Source organism: Crocuta crocuta, unplaced genomic scaffold (genome assembly GCF_008692635.1).
Source record: "Crocuta crocuta isolate KB4526 unplaced genomic scaffold, BGI_CrCroc_1.0 scaffold619, whole genome shotgun sequence".
Taxonomy (NCBI): Eukaryota; Metazoa; Chordata; class Mammalia; order Carnivora; family Hyaenidae; genus Crocuta; species Crocuta crocuta.
The window spans coordinates 5479701-5501583 of record NW_027533395.1 but is presented as its reverse complement, the minus strand read 5'-3'; the positions used below and the strand labels follow the sequence as shown (position 1 = coordinate 5501583).

General features: G+C 43.3%; 1 protein-coding gene across 1 annotated transcript in view; it reads left to right on the top strand.

Moving 5' to 3' along the window:
* Positions 1-20361, top strand: part of SORCS1 (sortilin related VPS10 domain containing receptor 1) — a 514658-nt gene extending 494297 nt beyond the window's left edge. Inside the window, exons 26-28 of the mRNA XM_077748457.1 lie at positions 14910-15015; positions 15151-15311; positions 20120-20361. Of these exons, the coding sequence (XP_077604583.1) occupies positions 14910-15015; positions 15151-15311; positions 20120-20199 (347 nt within the window). The 3' untranslated portion in view covers positions 20200-20361. The remainder of the gene's footprint in view (positions 1-14909; positions 15016-15150; positions 15312-20119) is intronic.
* Positions 20362-21883: the final 1522 nt, after the last annotated feature.

Below are 21883 nucleotides of genomic sequence, written 5' to 3'. Positions count from 1 at the left end.
AAAGAATTGGCCTCCAGAGATCATTTCAAGCACCGAAGGCCCAAGGAAGGAGCATGAAAGTCTCCAGGGTTTGGGGGATGCCGAAAATGTGGGACAAACAACAGCAGTTTCCACCTCCATTCTCTGGTTGTCTGGAGATTCTGGAGGTGTGCCTAGGTCTAGAAGAAGGCCAAGGAGTTCAGCTACTGGCCTCTTTTCTCCTTGGTTACTATCTCTTTTTTGTTCTTTATTAGGGTTTTGTGAAATATTTTATTTAGAAAAAAAATCCCACTGCCTTAAAAAAAAATATTTAAAAGTCACTGTTGTGAGGATGAGGTATGGAAGTAGAGTGCAGAAATATGCCAGGCTGCCATTTGTACTTATTTTGGTGGGTGGGCCCTGGGAAGCCACCAAGGTGATTGAATGGAGGCATAACTGAGTCAGACTATCACTTGAGGAAGATGACTCTTAAGAGCAAGGAGGATTGAGGACAGCTGATTTTCTCTTCTCCAGCTTGTCATCCTAATTCATCCATTGAACAGGCATGTACTGAATGCCTTCCTACTCTGAACCAAGCAGTGTCCTCAGCCTAGAATAGAGTCTGTGCCTTCATGAAGCTTCCATCACTGGGGAAAGCCACACAAGGAACAAATTAACAAATGCCCCTTTTTGAGTTATATTGCTGATGAAAAATGCCATGAAGAAAATGGGAAAGTGTGAGAACATCGAGAACAATTAAGCAACACCTCTGAGAGCAACTGTTAAGCCTTGGGCATGAAAGAAAGCTTCCAGCTTATCTTAGGGATAACGTAGATGAGCCGTTTCCTACCAAAAGGTTGACCTTTGGTCTTTGATGAATGGTGGGGACACAGGGCAGTTACACATGGCTGATTGTACTGGAAAACAAAGTACAAGGACATCAGTTGCACTCATCCTGATAGCCACCCACTGACACATTTTTCAAATGAGTAGAATGTTAACAACTTCAAATTGTTTTAAATAGATTTACCATTTGGGGCACCGGAGTGACTCAGTAGGTTAAGCTACCAACTGTGGCTTGGGTCATGATCTCATGGTTCATGAGTTCGAGCCCCATGTGGGGCTCTGTGCTGACAGCTCAGAGCCTGGAGCCTGTTTCAGATTCTGTCTCCCTGTCTCCATGCTCCTCCCCCACTCACTCACGTTCTCTCTTGCTTGCTCGCTCGCTCTCTCAAAAATAATAAGGATTAAAAAAATTTTTTAAATAAATAGACTTACCAGTTAATCTAATTAGACAGTCCAGCTTGTTTAGGTGGCAGACTGGACCTTATCGTCCTCTCCTGTGACAGCTAGAGCTCCTTGTTCCCTTTCAGGTGTTGAAAACACCTGAGCCTGATATTGCATACCTACTGCATACCAAACTCTGGATTTGAAGGGATGTGGCCAACTAGTTGATCCCTTGTAGTGCCAGATTTGCTTTACAGCTACTCAGATTCTACCTGAACACTCTCTGCAAGCAACATATTTTTCTGTGGAGTAGCTTCATTTATCAGAAAAAAACTCCCTGTTTACCTGGAGCCTCTGCTGGTAAGGGGACCACCCTAGGTTAAATGAGGCAGAGAACTAACCCCACTCCTCCAGCTCCAGAAGCCACCTGCACTCCCCACCTTTGCTTCCTCCTACACTTCTCTTCCTGCAGTTATTTTATGTGCCTGATTTGTATTTAACTGATTATCACATCACACTCCAGAGATGGTTCACAATTATTTTGCTGAATTTGAAATCTTATTTTAAGTGTTACCTAAGTAATTATTTCCTATAAGGACAACTGGAAGAGCTGGGATCAGACTGAAAAATAGGGATCAAAAAAGTGGGTAATTAACTGAAATTGGTTTGGCGGCGGCTTGGCCAAGGGAAACCAAAACAGCGAAGGCATCCAAAAGCCTCCATGTGAGATTCATAGATGGAAGTGGGAAAGAAAGTCCATCCCCAATAATCATGAAGGGTTAATTCCACTAGTGTAAGTTCCAGCTGGCAAGGGATAATGGAAAGTTAGGAAGATCTGGAAAATTTCTCCTATTAATGTTAGAGTTCATTCTACCACTAGGAATTTGGGGGGCAGATCTCTGGAAAGAAGTGGTGGCAAAAGGAAGGTATGTTCCCGGAGCTCATGTAAATGTACTGAGATTTGAAGAACCCCCTGTAGTATAGATCTATATGATGCAAGAGTACTAAAAGAATAAAATAAAAATGTAGTTTGAAGCAAAACCCCAATGTTAGAGAGTGAAAGTCTTTGACTTCCAGCCACTGTGGCTTATTGAGGGTTCCTCTCTGTGAAATTGGATAGTAGGGCCTTTTGGCCGGTTGATTTCTAGACGTTGATCAAGTGGCATTGATCTTTCTGTTATGACTGGCTCAGTGGCTGGAGTAGATGTAGACTTCTATGTAGATAATCAGCTTGAGTTTGTAAAGTAAAGAAAAAGAATATCAAGGGCTGATGGAATAATAGGGTTGGAAATGCTTTGTTGAGTGTGGCCGTGTTTCTCATGATAGTGTTAGAGTTGGCTGTATCCACAAGTGCAACATCACCCTTGGCCTGACTTTCACTGCAAATGCCAAGGTTTAGGTGATGGTGGGCTCTCTTTAATGACTATGATGAGGAAGCGAAATGCGTGATGGAATGGTTTCCCATTGGAGATGGCTCCTGAGTTAGCCCTAACCATCTGATTGTGGTAAACTATTTGAACAGAGTACTAGGTTGTGTCTGCCAAGATGGTGGAGGGAATTCTCCTTTCACACATAGAAAATGTGGCACATTGGATGGGCGATCAGTGGATTGAGACACTTGCCACAATGTTTTTAAATTGAAATTAGCACACTCCTGTTTGGATGTCTAGGAAGAGAAGGACGAAGATGCCTGGGGAAAAGAGGAGACACTGAGGAAGAGTATTTGAGGCAGAACTTCTACCTCACTCCCTTTCCCTGCCTTTCATCCCCCCTGCAGGTGGGAGGAAATAAAAATCGAAAAATTTTAAAAAGTTTAAAAACAAGAAAAAAGGACCACTGTCTGCAACATTTCATGTCTCCTAAGCAGGATTGCTAATACCTTCCTGGGGACCATTCCAGCACACTGCTGCATTCCATTAATTGCCCAGCAGATGTTCAGCAGGCTTCTTTTAAAAATGTTGGAGCCAGAGTATGTTGCTAGTGAGACAGGCAGTGCATAATTTGGTTTGTCTCCAAGGAAAAAGAACTGTCTCCTTTCAGGAATTTACTGGCCTTATTTTGTTTTTCAAGTTCAGTTCCCTGTTTGCGTTTACAGGAACACAAGGTAAGCACTTCTAGGTCTGGATGTCATTAGAGACTGGATTTAGGTTGTTTCACCCCACATTTTCTACCTGGGAATTCATTAGCTTTGGTATCTACACTGAGCTCAACTTTGAACGCCATCCATGTTTTGTTCCTAGCCATTCCTGCACTTCTCCATTTCTCTTCAATTCCTCTTGGGAGCTCAGCTACTCATGACAGCTACGTTTCTGAAATTCTCTTTGTGGATGAAAGGGATTTGAAATTGCATGTAAGTAGGGAGAGACTGACACTGTTAACAAGAAGTTGAGGGAGGGCTGCGGCCAGAGTGGCTCTCTTTGGCTTTTGAGACCTGAAATCAGCCGTGTTTAGTGGACAAAAGCCATGATGTTCCCCAACAACCCAGAGAGCGGGGAAAAAGGAGTAGAAATCGATCAAGCCGGGTACCCAACTAGAACACCGCATTTTGACTGAAGTGTACCTTTGCTCATGCTGTTCACAAGTAGAATATTTCTACTGCCTTCACCTCCTCTCTACATCTCCTGAGTCTGTTTGACTTTTAAGGCTTAAATCAATTCCAGCCTTTGCATGGTTGTCTTTCTAGAGACTTTTACCCAGGATATTATCTATTCCTTCTCTCACCTCACATGGATTTTTTTTAAATCTGTATTTGTCTAGTGATGATGATAACCATTGTACCTAGCAGAGAACTTGCACATATTAGGTGCTCCATAACTATTGCTTTTATAAATAATCAGATGTGTAAGTAACTTATAACCACTAGAGATATTTTCAACATTCCATTCCCTCAGTGAACATTTAGTTTCAGTTAATTTGATTATGAATCTGTTCTATAACATCTTGACTCTTAACAGATAACTGGCGAGCAGAGCCTGACCTTCTCTTCTCCAGTAAGCATCTGAGGAAAACGCATCTTTGTGTTTTATGTCACGTGTCCCTTCAGGAGGCATTACAATTGTTTATATCCACATTGTGGGAAATGAGAATGTTGAAGAAGAATTAGAGTTCCGTGTCCCAGGTTAAGGAAGCCTAGAGAGGAGGACTGGCAAGAGAGCTGTTCCTGAAGGAGACTGAAGCACGTATAGGTAGCAGCCTTACTTCCCTGCCCTGGTCACTGGCAGGAGTGTTCCCCATGTACCAGAGTGCCTCACTTCATGGCAGAGCTCAGGGTCCATACCTTAGATCGCACTATCTTGACCTTATCATACCAGACCTTCACATCTTTTGTGATGTCTCTCTTGAGCTCTCTCTCATCCATGGTCTTACCCTGGCCTTCTATTATTCATTGGTATTACTTTTATTTTTCTATATTCTTCTACATTCTGAGAGCTACAATGTCATCCCAGAGAGAGTTTTTCCAATAAGACTCGAAGGAAGGCTTCAAATCAGATGCAGAGCATTTGATCTCTGTAGGTACTTACAGAAGAACAAAGTTAAGCTGTTAAGAAAATAGCCTTAAAATGCCAGTAGTTTTCTCATTGCCCCCTGGTAACTTGGAATTTACTCACAGGCAAGGTCCATTTCAGATTTATCATCTTATTCCTCACGTGACTCTGTCTTCCTTAGCACTTAGTCCTAAACCTATGGTTCATCTGGTGGTGTGAGATGAGCTAGGACCCTCATTCACTCCACACTGGCTGGACCTGAGGCACAACAATGATGTGCATGAAGCTTTACTGATGCTAAATAAAGAAGATGAAAAATATTCCATGCAGAAAGAAGGTTCAATAAAGATGAACTTTAAGGTTGAATATGAATTCACCAAAACAAAGAGAAAATAAGCATTCCAGGTTGAGGGGCTGCGTTTAGCAGAGGCAGAACAAGGTGATGTGGTGTGGCTTATGGATAAAGTGATGCATAGTTTGACATGGTTTGGGGTATCTAGATATATATCCTTAAATATTCTTTTCAAAATTTTTTTAACATTTATTCATTTTTGAGAGACAGAGCAGGAGTGAGGGAAGGGCAGAGAGAGAGAAAGAGACAGAATCTGAAGCAGGCTCCAGGCTCTGAGCTGTCAACATTAGAGCCTAATGTGGGGCTCGAACCCACAAACCATGAGATCATGACCCGAGCTAAAGTCAGGTGCTTAACCAACTACCCTTAAGTATTCTTAATTGAGGGGCGCCTGGGTGGCTTAGTCGGTTAGGCGTCCGACTTTCGCTCAGGTCATGATCTCACGGTTCGTGGGTTCGAGCCCCGCATCGGGCTCTGTGCTGACTGCCAGCTCAGAGCCTGGAGCCTATTTCAGAGTCTGTGTCTCCCTCTCTCTGACCCTCCCCTGCTCATGCTGTCTCTCTCTCTCTCCTAGAAATAAATAAAAATATTTAAATTTTAAAAAAAAGTATTCTTAATTGATATATCTACTGAAGGTAAAATTATGAGGAGAAAGAGGGATAAATTCAGGGACATCAAATCTGCCATTATTTGATACTCCATTTATGGCATAACCTTTGTCGTTCATCACCCATGCATGCTTGCTAGTGAGAAAACTCTCAACAATGTATCCTTGAAATTACAGAGCATGCTGCATATGGAAAAGGAAAGAAGAGGCAGATGGAAGAAGGATTTTTTAAATAATAAGTTTGGGCAACAGTCAAAAAGCTTTCTCTGTAACAAAGTTTTTTTTACACATTTTATAAGATGTTTTCAACCCAAGAGACAAGAAATGGTAATTTATCGAATAGAGATGGAGACCTAGAAGTAGGAGCTTCTTTTTGGGTTGCCACAGATCAGTGGTTCATGTCAGGTTTGATATCATAAAGCATATGAGTGGAACACCCCACCAGGAAGCTGGAAGTAGAAGCTTGAAACTCAGCTGAGACCAGGAGCAGACTACACATTCAATTCGGAGCTACAGTCTACCACCTTATAGTCGATTCCTGGGCAGGAGGAGTCTGCTGACAGTGGATAGATCAAAGCCCTAATTGCTGGTACAAATCTTTTAAGCTACTTCAAACTCTGTATCTTTGTTGTGAGAACCCATGGTCGTGAGTAAATTCACTGATTATATTTGGCAATGGGAATGGAGGAACGCGGCTTAAAAATGTGTTGATTCTTTCAAGATAGAAGAGATGAGGTTCTGCATGAGAATGGAAGTTAAAGGCTGAACAAGCAAGGGGTAATATTTTATTTGAGAACACAAAACCTAACTAAATTGATTCACACTATATTACAAACAACAGCACCACAGGGATGATTTGCATCTCACAGGAATGATTTCTTGGACAAATAAACTGAAACTTAGGTGGTGGGGCTGCCACACAGAGACACAGAGCTAGAAGTGCTAGAACTGATCCTTCCCTCAAAACATGTATGGTTGGAAAGACTCAGTATAAGCCAGTGTAGACGATCTCGGCTATAAAGCATCTGTTCTTGACCCAACCCTACTTTGTCAATCCTTTAGACAGCCTCACAAAAGTAGAGATTTTTCAGGTCTCCCTGCACACACCCTGAATCAAAATCCTGAGGAGTGATACTGGTAATCTGCATTTTTAACAAGTTCCCCCAAATGATGCATATACAGCCAGGTCTTTCCCCAGGCTCACCAGCCACTCCCATAGAGCATTCCATAGACACAGACACAACTCCATCTGTATAACAAAGGAAGGTGCATGTCTGTCGCCAGCAATAAATCTGACTTACATCTCAGGGCATCCACTAAAACAGAAGCATGCATTAAAACAGAAGGGCCTGTGATATTAGGTGTAGGAGGAAATTAGTAATAAACATTAAAATCTAATTTTTCCGCATATCTGGAGCCAAGCTAATTGGCAGAATGAGTAGATGACGGTGGGAGGAAGGGGGAAAAAAATGAGACCTATCTCTGAATCTGAGATGTACTGTATCCATAATCTAGATGAATGCCAAAGGCCAGCCAAGAGCTGTGGCCGTGAGGCAGTTGAAAAATGATTAAAGTGTGAACTAGAATCTTAGTGGCAGATGTAATTGAATAGCCATGAGTTTTATGAAAGTTGAACAAATTGTATTATCTAGATGCTATTAATGTGCTAGTGTGAGCAGAAAATGATGCAGCTGCATTTCACTGTATTTTTTGCATGTTAGAGAATCATGGTACTCTTCTACCTTCAGCTTTCCAGGGAGATCACTGCTCTTCCAGAATTTCAGATACAGTTGATTTAAAAAAATGTGAAATGTTAATATTGCTCAAAGGAAGCGCCTCACATTCCAGGTTAAATTTTTAAAAAAAAAATTTAAATACAACTACTCCCACTCCCTCCTATCTGTCTAGCAGTTGCCTTCTTGAAGCTGTTAGATTTGGGAAAGCTGTCCTTTGTCAAGGATATGTGTGGGTTTTTAATAAAACTGTTATCTTGTGTTATCTTGGCCTCTATGGTTACTGGTTCATTTTCATTTTTAGGTGGAATAAAAAGATACTATCGCAGAGATACTAGAGAATTAATATTTTCGGGCTTCAGTTGCTGCCCTTGGATATGTTATGAGTAAACGTGGGAGGGGATAAGGAACTAGAATCTCAGCCTAGGTCGGGATACATCATGAATTCTGCCCAACAGTGTCACATTGAGAAAGATCCTTTCCCCTTGAAGGCAGAATTAGCATCAGTTGAGAAGCTTTAGAAAGTACAATATAATCTGAGTCACATCATTATGGATGCAGATGTCATAGTGTGGAGTTGTGGGGCTCTGAACTGTAAAGTGAAATAAATTGTTGCAATAACATTTTCCATTTAGGGATGAAATTAGTACTAGTGAAATTCTTCCACAGCCAATAAATTCATCCGTCCCTTTAGTCTCCGGTTGCATTGTTATCTACAGTTATCATTCACAAATCTTTGTGAGTAAATTCATCCTAGTAGTATTTTTTTCTTCTGCTTTTCCCCCAAATAAATCTTTTTTTTTTTTTTTTTNTGAAATTAGTACTAGTGAAATTCTTCCACAGCCAATAAATTCATCCGTCCCTTTAGTCTCCGGTTGCATTGTTATCTACAGTTATCATTCACAAATCTTTGTGAGTAAATTCATCCTAGTAGTATTTTTTTCTTCTGCTTTTCCCCCAAATAAATCTTTTTTTTTTTTTTTTGTCCTCTGCAAATATTTAGGCTTTTTCACAGTCATGTGGACTCAGTGGCTTTCAGCAGCTATTAAGCCATCATGGCGTAAGGCAAGTAATAACAGGTGCCAGCATATCTAAACATAGCCCTTTCCACAATGTGATTACATGAATGTGTTATTTTCATAAATATAGCAGAGGCCAGCATTGAGGTTGCTCTTTACCTTATAATAGATTCTTTCTTTACCATTGTTTCCTGAGATGTTTCAGGGCTCATAAAAAAAGCCTTAAATGTCCATGTGGTAACTGGCCTGAGTTGGCCCAGCCTGAGGATGTTTCTAGAAACTCTTGGGTGGAAAATGGTCAGGGTAAATGATCGTAAGAAGAGTTTGGAGACAGGATCCAAATATGCATTGGATTGGAAATAGGTAGACATAATAGGATGCAGGAGACACAGCTCCCCAAAGACAAGGCAAGGCACATAGTCCAGAGAAATTGGCAGGAAATGGAAGGCAAGAGAACACATATAAAACACAGAGAAGACACCAGACCTAGGACAAGCTACCTTTTAGACACTAAGTTCCTTCTACCTAGAGGTGACCAGGACTGCTCTGGGTTCTGGGTTGTATCTGTAGTGTGTGCATAAGCTTTAAGACCCTTCCTTTTCATCAGTAAAGTGTTCTGATTTAGAAGAAAATAGTTGTGATTATCTTACTTATATCCTGCCACCCTGCCTGTGGGGACAGAGTTCCAAAGCAAAAATTGGGTAATGTAGAGCCCAAACATAAGAATTGCTAATTGGGTATTTAACCATTTGAAAGAGAAAAGTTTCGAATAAAGAAGGTATTAGTAAGCTATTGCTGTATGACAAATCACCCAGAAATTCAGTGGCTTTGCTCATTGTGTATCTGCAGTCAGCTTTAGGTCATCATTGCATAGGGAGTTCTACTGGTCTTAGCTGGGCTGCCCCTTGTGCTGGGTCTGCTGGCTCTAAGCCGTTCTAGAACCAAGTTCTCATCCATGTGATCTGTCATGCTTCATCAAGCTATTCTAGGCATGTTCATACATGACAATGATAGGATTTGAAGAGAGAGAGGAAAAGTGCAGAGGCCTTGAAGCTTACAGTTGGCATACCCTCAGTCCCATTTCATTCCATGGCCACATCAAGCTGTAATACTAGCCCAAATTCAAGAGGTAAGGAAACAGATTTCAACTCTTGTTATGAAAAGCTTCAGACTCAAAGTGCAGAAGGCCTTGGGCACAGAGAAGGGTAGACAATTTATCCAGCAATACAGTCAATCTCCACAAGGCTGATCACTCTTTTAGAGGAGATTGGAAATGCTTTTAGGTAGTTTAACAAGCTCTCTCAAAGTTATAATGAGATTAAGCTACTTTTATCAATCAAGGGGTGTGTTTTTGTTTTATTTTAGTGACCCAGAGAATATAAAGGTCAGGCATACTCTAAAGATAAGGAGTGGATGTTTTATGAGTGATAGTAGGTGGGATCTTCCATGCAATATTCTCACTCTGCTGTGTGCAACAATGGCATGTGTAGCATGTTACATATACAGTTTTCTGAGATCAATTCTCAAAGACATATAGATTTTTCTTAGGTGAAGTGAAGGACACTGCATTTTCACACATTCTCCAGGTGATTCTCAGTCTATAAATTTATACTTTGAGCAGCACTTTACAAAGTAAGCAGGATTTTCATCCCTAGAACTTTCAACCCTAGAAAACCAAAATGCACCTTTCTCTTCCTGTCTGTCAATTACAGTGATAAGTTTGGTCTTTGAGGTACTCATAGTTTTCATTACTTGGACAAGTGACCTAAACTCCATGACTGGATGTTCCTGAAGACAATTTTCACTTTAAAACTAGTGGCAGTGCTTCACTAGGCATTAGAGGCTTCACTGGAACTCTCACACAGTCTGGCCAATAGGCCTCCAGAATTGTGGCTTTATCTTGTTAGGGTATGGCAGCCTTTGTGGCTCTCATGATTGGTTTTGGATTTGAACTGACAGAAAGAAAAAGTACTTTTGTAAATGAAAACCTTTTGCCCTTTCTGCATTCTAGATAAACTTTGTACCATTTCTGTATCATCTTAATTTCTGGAAAAGAGCTTTCAGACCACATGGATTTCATGATATTCCAAGCATGTAACTAAAGCCCATCTTAGGTCTGCTTTGGAGGCAGGAGAGTCAAGAAGAAAATCAAGGCTTGGCAAACTTGCTTTTGTGAGTTCTTGACAGCACTAAGTTCCGTAATGTAGAAATGGATTTGAAATGGAGTTCAGGGTTTGAGGGTCATAGTGCAGGTAGGAGTTCTCTAAGAAAGTCCCTTTGGTAGGATGCGAGTAACTACAGACAGCACTAAGGATTCGTAGAGCCACGTCACCAGCTGGTGCCACCATATTGTTGACTTTGCAGTGTGGAAATAAACCAAACAAAGGAGCAAGGCTGAAGCTCGTTCTCAAGTTATGTTGCATGGGACCTAGGTCTGCAAAGGGTCTCTGGCCATATGATTTTGGGAAACACTATAATAGAGTTAAATGAGTTTTCCTGTAGGACTGCTGTGAAAGGTTAATTACTGATGAGTGTTGTGAATCTGTACGATGGGGAATTTTATAGCCGTGGTTAATTCCATCATCCATCAGGGCTGTTTTCTTTAGAAGACCCTTTCAGGATATAATAGTAAAGATAGGACAGTGTTACAAATATTGAGCATGTACCATGTGCTGGACACTATGCCAAGGGCTATAAAAATTCCATCTTGGTTTATTCTCACAACTTTCTAAAAGAAGCACTTTGTTTTAGCTCCATTATGCAGCGGATGACACTGAGGTTCCATGTAAGTCACTTAAGCCCAGAAGTGGCAGACTCGGAATCTGATTCCAAAAAGGGATTCTATCAGGTTTTTCACCCCAGACGTAGAGTTATGAAACTGCTTTCATGCACACAGGCTGTGACTGTTTATTTAGTACTCGCTATATACATCATTCAGTTTTCACAGGAAGACTGTTGTTATCATCGTAAACAGTGCCGTTACTATAATCAACCTAGGCCCTCATGAACAGATCATGATAATTCAGTGCATTTCTGAGTCCTCGCAGGATTTCAGAACCAATGTGTGCCAGCACCCAGACTTAGAAATGCGGACTCACTTACGGAACTGGCATGCCCATGCTTTACTCTGTGTGTGGGTAATGACAAATAAACTGCTCAGCATTTTCCTTCCCTTTTCTACCTTGTTTAGGCTGCAACTGGAAAGGGATTAATTTATGCTAATTCCACACAACAAGCTAAAGCCCATTTATCACAGGTTTTCATTCCTCAGCAGAATACACGCAAACGCACCTAAGTGTTAGGCAAACTAAGATAATGCAGCTGCTGTTGTGTGCAGCAGTAATAGGCCTTTTTATATCCCGCTGCCGGTCAGCAAGCAGTGCCTGAGACACGGAAGGCAGTGGTGATCAGTCTGTCCCAGCTCTCCCTGACGCTGGCCCCCCGCCTGGCTCCAAATGCTACTAAGTGATGCCGAGATGGGGGGCAGCAGACAGCATGCGCTTTAGAACTCAGAATACAGAAGCTCATTTTCCCAAAATACTATGCTAATCACTTACCAGTGCTAATGCTGCTTATTTAGGAATGATGATTTAAGGAGGAATGATTTAGAATTGAATGATTTAAGCCTGTGATGTGGAGATAGAGGATGAGGTAGGTCAGAGAAGGGAGTGCATGTGTGTGTATGTGTGTGCGTGTGCATGCATGTGCACACACACTTTCTTACCAAGAGGCTGGCCAAAGCAATTTTTTTCCTCTTTTCTTTTCCATTTATTTCAAATGCCAGCCCTTTCAAGTAGGCTTAGTATTCTTCCTGGCAACTCCATAGCACTGATTTCTGCTGATTCTGAAAAAGCATGCAAGCAGGAATGAGAAGTTTCCTAATAAAGCTAATCTGCCTCTACACCATCTTAAACAGAGAGGCCCCTCCCTGAACCTGTATTTGTTCCCTGTCAAGCTAAGGTTTGCATCAGAGGATTACCTAGAAAGTATCTTCCCACTTTTATTTCCTGGTGTGTGATGACACTATTGTGATAACGTCAAGAAAGAGAAAGACCTTCTCTTTTAGAGTTACAGATGGAATTACCGATAGCTAAGATTTGCTTTAGAATAATCCAACAGTTGGGGTTGTTGGGCCTAGATGGGGAGAAATAAAATAATATTGTCTGTGGGTTCATGTTTGTTGAAGTCAGGTGCTGGGTACATTTCTTGATGCACATGTACCATGCATGCATGCACACATGTATAATATGTATGAACATATACATGTCTGAGTGTAAGAATGTGTTCCATGATTCTAACTGGTCCCGTTAAGACTTGGTAATATTTTAACTTGTGCCACTTAATTTGCTTCTCACACTGTAGGTTCAGCCCTACCCCCTATTCTCAGATAAATGTTTTTAAATGTCTGGTATCTTCTACTGAAATTAGCTCCAGGTGTGTGTGTTTGAGCTAGGATTCGGTTTTAAGGCTTAGTTCTTTCACTTCCTAGTTCTGTATCCTTTGGAATGACATTAACCAGTGTGAGCCTCACTATTCTTATCTGTTCAGCAGAGGTCACTGTCCCCGCCTTCCATTTGTGTGAGTCAGTCGTGATAATGTCCATGAAAAACAAAAAGCGTCCTCTTCTCCAGTGACATCCAACCAGTTCTGGTGTGAGTTCTCAAGTGTTTCCGGACTCCTTTGCCGATGGCACTGCTTTTGTCTAAGTGAATGAAAGACACTTTCATGTTCTCATTCTGACCTGGAAGCACATTGGCCTTGGCCATTTCACCACAGCCTCCCACACACAGACTCACCTACGGGCACCGCACAGCACAAGCGCTGCTCAAGCGCTGCTCGACTTACACAGGAGAGAGGATCACAGGGGTTGCTTAGTTTCCCTGCTTCCAAAAAGCTGATTCTACTGAAACAATTAAACCCGTTTTCTGAGAAAGAGAACTTGATCCCTGATTCCCACCAAAATGGCTTGGTGTCTGGAACAATGCTTTTCACTGGCACCAAGCGGCTGGAATGCAGTCCTAACCAGACAGAGCAGAAGCACCTCGCATCTTGTTGGAGAGCATCAGTATACCGTCACCAAGTCCTGAACCTTTTGTACCCAGGTGATCAGGATGTTGCCTTCTTGGCTCTCAACAGAGACAAACCGCAGGAAATGGTGCTTGAAGGTCACCCACATTTCTGACTATCAAACTTGACTTAAATGATGGAAGATAAAGGTCAGCATGCAGGCTCCTGAGGTGTGTGTGTGGTTTGCCTTTTATGCTTGAGCTACGCTATATTTGCAAAATGTCAGTTTTTGAGAGGTTGAAAATTAATTGCAAACAAAGCCCTTAAAGCATGAACAGTTTGGCCCTAAGATTGCGGAGGACTTGGAGGTGGAGAGAGATTCTACGCTCTGGGAGCAAATTCAGGGCCGGAGGACTTTTTTGGATGCAAAGGCATATGTTTGGCCCAAGAGGAGAACTCACTGCATCTGAGAGGCTGGTGCTTCTTGGCGCGAGCTGTCAGGACTTTGGGAGGTTGTAGAGATGACCCCGAATTGTACATCCCTCTTGCCTGCATCACTCTGGCTGCTATTGTGAAATACACACTTAGCTATCAGTTTCCTGTGTGCCGAAGAAATAAGTATGCTCCAGCCTTATGAGTCCACTCCTTATTCTTTGTCTCATGTGACGGTTGTGGGGACAGTAGAGAAAGAGGGGGGATAATTCATAAAAATCTCCCTGTTGGTTTTTCTGGTGATGTGCATTGCTTAGTGTGAGGAAAGCTTGCATTCAAGAGTATAGGAAAATGTGGGGCACCTGGGTGGCTCAGTCTGCTAAGCGTCCGACTTCAGCTCAGGTCATGCTCTCAAAGTTCATGAGTTTTAGCCCTGCATCAGGTTCTGTGCACACAGCTCAGAGCCTGGAGGCGCTTCGGATTGTGTGTCCCCCTCTCTCTCTGCCCCACCCCTGCTTGTGCTCTGTCTCTCTCTGTCTTTCACAAATGAATAAATATTAAAAAACAACTTTAAAGAGTATAGGAAAATGTAATAATTATAGTCTTATAGGGGTTGATTAAAAATAATAGCAGCAGCAGTAGTAATAAACTGTGAAACTTATGGAAGACTTACTACATGTCTAGTACTGTTATCAGTGCTTTATATACATTAATTCATCTGGTCCCTACAAAACCTGGTAAGGTATATACTGCTATCCTCATCTCACCACTTAAGCCCATTAAGTGAAATAACATGCCTAGAGTCACATAGCCAGCACGGGGTAGAGCAGGCCTAGAATCCACGCAGTCTGGCTCCAGGGTCTGTGTTTCCAGTCATCCACTGCACTTCCTAAATAGGCCAGCTAGAACATTCTGGGGGCTAGGACAGGCTCAAATGCCCCCAGGCGTCAGCCGTGTGGCATGCATCTGTGTGCAGACTCGACCTGGTTTCCTGGCACTCACCATGCCTCCATGAGGAGATTGGGAGCCTCGTAAGGAGTCAGGCATGTCCCCATCTCTGCCCTTGACAATGCCTGTTTTCTCCCCTAGCTCCACTGGTAGACCTCACTCCAACTCACAGTGGATCTGCCATGCTGATGCTGCTCTCGGTGGTGTTTGTGGGGCTGGCCGTGTTTGTCATCTACAAGTTTAAAAGGTACGTGTCCATCTACCCACGTCTTTGCGCCCCCCCAACCCCGCCCCGTCCTTCTCCCTGACAGGTTCGGAAGTATGAAATGCCGTGACGTACGTCTCCCACGCCTGGTAGTGATGCTGTCTGTTAATGTTTTAGGAAGATCCCGGGGATTAATGTTTATGCCCAGATGCAAAATGAGAAAGAACGAGAGATGGTCAGTCAAGTCAGTCACCCTGAAAGCAGGCCCCATATCCCTCAGACTGAACTCAGGAGGCCTGGCCAACTGATAGATGACAAGGTGGAATCCCAGCTCATAGGTAAATGATTCCCAGTAGCCATCAGCTGTTCAACCTGGCTAGTCAATGGCTGACTCTGCCTAACCCCTTTCTCGCTTGACGTAACCCCTTTCTCCTGCTCTAACATTCCTGAGAGAAACAGCTAAAATGTCTTTTTCCCTGCTTCCTCCCATTGGAATGAGGGGGGCGGGAAGAAAGCCTTCTTGCTCCTATGTAGTTTTCGTCCCCTCTCTTGTGACTTTATTCTTCTTGTTGCAAAAACCCTTGCTCTAAAATATGGGGCTTCAAAAATGTTCACGGGCAAAGTGCAAAACATTTGCTCTAATAATGAACAAGAATGACAGGCCTCAGAGGCTGGCTCTGGTCATCCGGAGGGCCGGACAGCTTTTGAGGAGCAGGGTACAGAATAAGACAGGGCAGCCTCACCTATAGACGACTCTGAGGAGGGCAGATTACTCCAGAATACTTGTAGAGAAGTGACACAATAGAGGAGAGCGGGGCTGATGACCCTTGGGATTTTTTTTTTCTTTTTTTACTTCAGCAGTCCTCTAACAACTGTCCTTCAGGAAACACGGACCCTGGGAATTTTGAGACCAAGAGGCATAAAATTTGTAGAACATCCCAGGAGTCAGGTTTCCTAAAAGGAAACCGCAGGAGGGCTAGACTGTTACAGAGCAGATCGGCAGAGTCTCTCCTCCTTTTTACCTGCCCCCTGTCAGAAGTCTTAATACGGACCTTACCGTGTATCAGTAGAGCTCTCTCTCTCTGCCTATGAATTAAACATGGGAGCCCAACAGCTAGGTCTAGAGTCATACTATTTATGGCAGAGGAAACTCTCCAAGGGAGTTTGACAGACCCACGGGACCACCACTGGGATCCAGGGCTTGCCTTGTTTCCTCCTGTCTGTTGGTGTCAGGAATCAGGAAGCTGTAATATTGCCACCTAGATCCTGCATTGCCGACCAGGGTGGATAAATTATTATATAACCATTCATGCCTCCCTCTAATGTCAGAAGACCAAACCTTCTAGAAGGCCATTGCCTAGGATTTTGAATCTGCTACTTAGAAAACAAAATGAGCACGTGCCTAAGTGAAAACGCAGCCCTCTCTTTAAATGGATTGGGTGGAGGGGGGAGTTCTTGGCTGTATCAGGGGAAATTTCAGTGCAGGGACTGGCTTGTGTCGGAAGTAATAATAACAACTGGGGCCACATCTGGGGTCCAGTTTTCAGAGCGTGCTTTCTTTTATTTGGGGAGACAGGGTGATCAATGTGTAATTGCTTTAGGTTCAAAAGAAAGAGGCTTTTCTGTCTTTAAGTCCAGAGAAGCATTCACCCTGTCTATTTACTTCTAAAGCTTGTAAGCGCGTTTTTGTGGGTCATTTGGTTTTCGATCCCATTTCTACGGGGTATGAAGCGCAGCGCCATTGACTCTATTAAAGTGGCGATCCCTCCTTCGCCAGGAGCGTCCGGCAGCACACTGCACAGTCTCTGACACCTTCCCATTTCCAGTGCCATTAAGTGAGTAAGTGTTACACGTTTTCTCTTAGGAGAGTAGCTTTACCCTCCCCTCCCTCCCCTTCTACTCAACCTGGTGACTCATCTCTCCGATTGCAAAGAGCAAGACACGCCACTCCGCCTTCAACGCCAAAGCGGGGATCTGCTGGGGCGCAATTTGCAATTTAAGGAAAACCCCCAAAGGCTACAGGCGACCTGCCGATCAGGAAAGAATTTCGCTCTTGTCAAGTGCACCATCCTTCATGACCACTAACTTTATGTTTTTTTTTCTTTCCTCTGTTGTTCTGTTTCCTATTTTGCCAGGAAGTATTTCCATAGTTGCTGAGAATCAAAGCACAAAAGAAATCCCTACCTATGTAAATGTTTGAATGGAGGACGCCAGTAAAAACAAAAACAAACAAAAATAAAATAAAAACAATCAAAATCCAAACAAACAAACAAACAAACACTCACTGCATCGGGACTTTTTAATTCTTCAGACACAGACAACAAGGGTTTTTAGCTTTAAGCCTGTGCATGTGGACAATACCTTGAGAACATGCTTGGAGGGGCAGTGTACAGGTGCTCTATTTTAATGGAAAAAACACTCCCCTCCCCCTTTCTCCCCCTCTCTCTTTTTTCTGATCGGTCGTGTTTGTAGAACATTCATAACATATAGAGGCCAAGGAAATCTGCATGTGTTTTTGGAAACATTCTTGGCCCTAGATTTAACAGCTCTTTTAGCACTACAGGCTGATGAGTGGATTAGCCACCCCAGCCCCTTTCATAAGACACAAAGACACGCACAGGAGTGTAAAACCCTGAGCTGTTTCTCCGTTCCACTCCCCTCATTGCCATTTCCTTTTCTAAGTTATCTCTGGTAGCTCTGTTGGCCAGTGGTGGCCACAGGGCTGCTTTTTGCATTCTGTATGGCCACAGGGACGAAGAAGCGAGTTGAAGTTCCACATGTTCAAGCAGAGTGATGAAGGCAGGCAGGGGGGCAGGCATGTCAGAAGTGGACCTTTCCATCACCCAGGCTGTCCCTCACAGCTTCCCTACTCTCACCCCAACCTACACAGAACAGAGAATCCCAGTTACCCATCATCTGGCCTCCCCATGTGTTTGCTATCCCTGTGTGATTATGATCTCTTGATGTCTTTGTACCTCTTCCTTCCGGTTTCCAAGTTGTCTCTCAAGTCCCCCTACATTTTTCTTCCCAAACACGTTGCTAGATTCTGGACATTAACCTCAGTATTTCCTAAATACTGGCCTAGCCTCTGCCTACCTTGCCCTTGCCACATTCAAGTTTCTGACCCGTCAGCATGCCAGCTTCCCTACACCCTGACCAAGCTGTCCTGCGATGCAGGTTCAGCTCCATATACCCTTTGTCTCCTCCTGCCTCTTCCAAATAGCCTTGCCTTTCCTCACCTGGAAGCATACAATGTGTGGGAAAGAGTTGATATATATGCAAAGCAATTCAGACCTGGCCATGTACACTGGAAAAGAAAGCAAACAGATGCGTAGTGGAATTTTCACACCTTAACAAAAATCTCTCGTGTGCAGATTCCAGAACAGTCTTGCAAGAAATGTTTTGAACATGTTACTATGTGGCAGGGCAATTTCCTTCTGTAATGGTTGCTATTACCCAATATTTGTTCTCTCACAGTAGAGTAAAAATATTTGTAAAATAAAACTGATTTTAACCAGAAGAAGCAGCAGGTTAATGTATTTAATACTGAAGAGTGTCAAAAAGTCTGAGAACATATGGAGGTCTTTTCTTACATTAGGATGTGATTTTGATTATGAAGGATGAACCCAGACACTCCACATGTGTGCTCTCTGATCTCTGAGTATCGTCGTATTGGCAAAGGAAAAATTAATAAGCATAAAGGGGAGGAGGTGGATGTCTAACTAAAGCAGAATGGCTCAAAGCATGAAAAAATCCCTGTGTGCCCAGGGCAGTAATGAAAGAAGGCCCAGAGAAAGAAGGAAACAAAAGTACATCCAGCAGAAGCCCTTGGAGGATTATGAGTTGGGTAAAACCCACTCTAAAATAGAGTAGAAAACAGTTTTGAAAAACCACTCAGAGCGAGCAGCCTCCTTCTTGGCCGTGTTCCCAGGCCAGTAACAGTTTATAGCAGTGTCCCGGGGATAATGGGGGCGTCCCAAACGTCTTGAGGAGCCCTGCCCTTATGTAGCCCAGGCAGAAGAAGAGTAAGAAAGCCACAGTCAGAAGTTAATCAAGCAGAAGTTTTTGTGGTTGAGGATGCCCAGTGTGGATCCGGGAAATGGATTATGCCTGCGGCAGCCATCTGTTTGTAGAAATCAATTGATCCCCAAACTGCCAGGCTTCCTATCCCATAGGAAACATCCTCATCGATCCACTTCAGTTGGAGCCACCCCAGTTTAATCTGGAAGACCAAATGTTGGGAAGAGAAAAGAGGCTCCCTCAAAACAGCCCAGGGGGTCCGCAGAGTTGCAGTTCAAGTAATTTTAACTGGAAAATTATGAGAAATGGAAAAACCCTCTTAATTTAGCACAGTGCCTTGCCTACAGTAGATATGAAGAAACTCACTCATTGAAGGGAGAAATGAAAAGACTCCGTGAGAAGACATAGGGAAGAATGGGCTTGTGAGTCCTAATTAAAAATCGAGGTAGACATGAGATGCCTGGCATTTTCGAAAGCGGTCACAGATGGCCAGCTCTCTGGTCAACATCTCCAGGGTCCTCATGTGCCTCTCCTCCAAGCTCCCTCCCACCTGTAGGAGATTAGTGAGGCTAGGTACTGCTCAGAGGGGGCCTCATTGTTCTTATGATCTAGCTCTCTGGTTCTCAAAGTGTGGTACCTAAACCAGCAGAATCAGCATCACCTCAGACTTATTAGAAACTTGGGGTCCCACTACTGCAGACCTTCTGAAACAGAAACTCCAGTGGGTGGGGGCCCAGCAGTCTGTTTTTACCAACTCTTCAGGTTATTGTGATGCACACAGAAGTTTGCGAACTGCTGCACCCTGCCATTCCAGCTCAATCCCAAAGAGAACGTAGTAATGAGAGCCTACAAATGGGAGGGACCCAAGTGCCTACCTACTCACTAACAGCAGGTGCAAACACAGTAAGGAGTTTGGTGGGCCAGAGGAGTGAATGGGGAGGGATGGGTGTGGAAGGGAAGATTCAGGGCAAGCTAAAAATCTGAAATTGCAGTGTTTTCCAAAACTCCCAGAGGACAAACAGTGTATGCTCTACCCTGAACTACCCAGCTGACACTTTCTCCTTTGCCTTATTCCTAATTGGATTCACTGTCCAGAATGCAGAGGTTTGCTTTACTTTTTTTTCAGAAGTTCCAAACAGCAACTTTGAGAGCAGTGGGGTGTTTGGCAGCCGTTCTGTGTTTTCCAGAATTCCAACTGAGCATTGAAATCCCTCATTTGCCAACTTATTTTTATAGGAAGCCAATTTAAAAAAAAAAAGAAAGTTTTCTTATAGTATCGGAACTACTTCTAATTTTCAAATGACTTTTTTGATGTATTTTTTTGTTAAATACTATGTAGTGTAATGTATAATTGCTCTTGTTTATTGCTTTTACAATCATATTTATTAAACAGATAATGTCTCTAAAGTCTTGGCCTCAAGGAGTGTATTTTATCTCCCACCAAACCGTGGCATTCAGTCTCCATACACGAGCGATGCAACAATAGGATTTTTATAAAGGCTAACTACCTATGAGAGAATATAGTCAGTACCACAGTCTCGAAGGGATTTTCTGTTTGTTTGTTTGTTTGCTTGCTTGCTTGCTTTTTGTGTTTGCTAACAAAGGAGAGTACGGTCTACTACCTAAATCCTACCTGCATTTTAGTTGACTACATAATGTCGTTGCTTTATTAAATTACATCATTCAACTTAAAAATCACTCCAAGCTGGTTACTTTGGAATGAGTAACATGCTCATTATATTCAGTTCAAAATTAGAGATTATCAGTAGGGGCCAAACCCATTCAAATTGTTTAAAATCCTGTAGTTACCGAAGGAGCGAACCTCCATGTGATATAATGAAAAACCTGGGGAGCGCTAAAGACCCAGATGACAGCATAAAGAAGCCCTCTCCCCGAAGGTAGGAGAGTGGAGCTCTCCTTTTGGCTATGCCAGCTGTGCGACCTTGAGCAAAGCACTTCCACATACAAAAGTTTTAGCATCCTCATGCATATGATCTGAAGGAAGAAGAGAACTTCCAGTTTTGGCCTTCTGAGTGGGTGAGTCATTCCTAAGAGTCCTGTACAGCCGATTTAAGCCTGATGGAAAATAATGAGGTAGACTGGATCCCAAATCCTCCAGCCTGTGGCTTGCCTCCATAGGTGCCATCTCTTCCCAGGCAACATTTTGTCCTTATGTTTTGTACAGACAGAACCTTCCTTAGCCTTCCCAAGACCCACCAGGCTCAGAATGGCATTACTTCAACAGCACGGTCCTCAGGATTCCTGAGAGTCCCTGTTGTTTTTAGGGATTCAACCGTTCTTTTCCCACAGGCTAACTCTTCCACCCGATCCTTCATTTTTTTCCAGGCCAGAGCCTGTGCTGTACTTCCCGATCAGGAGTGTAACTCCTATTTCCCCAAGGGTACAGGCAGCCACACAAAAATCATCCCTGGAGATTTCAAACTAAGGACAGGAAATTGGTTTGCATGAGTAACTCAAGAGCCAAGATGCCAAACGGGAAAGCGAGGCAATGCCAAGTTTAGCGTCAAAAGGAAGCTTCTACTTTCCCTGGGCTGGAAGGACACAGGGATTCCTAGAGCCCAGGACCAAGACCGCCAGCTTGACCCTGAAATCATGGAGGTCGTGGCTGGCATGTCCTGGAACCACAGAGGAGGCAAGCCATAGCCGACCATGCTGCCCAAGCAAAGAAGATGGAGAGAGGAAGCTTGATGTTCCCCTTGCTTTGGCCCTCCCATCTTCAGCAGAAGCTTCCCACTGGCCAAACCCGTCCACAAACCAGTGGGCATTGGACCTGGGAAATGTACTTTCCTGAAGTACAAAGCAGAGTAGGGGAGGAAAGGGGAATGGACTTGAGAGAACACAGGCAGGTGACTGGTGCAGCACCTCTTTC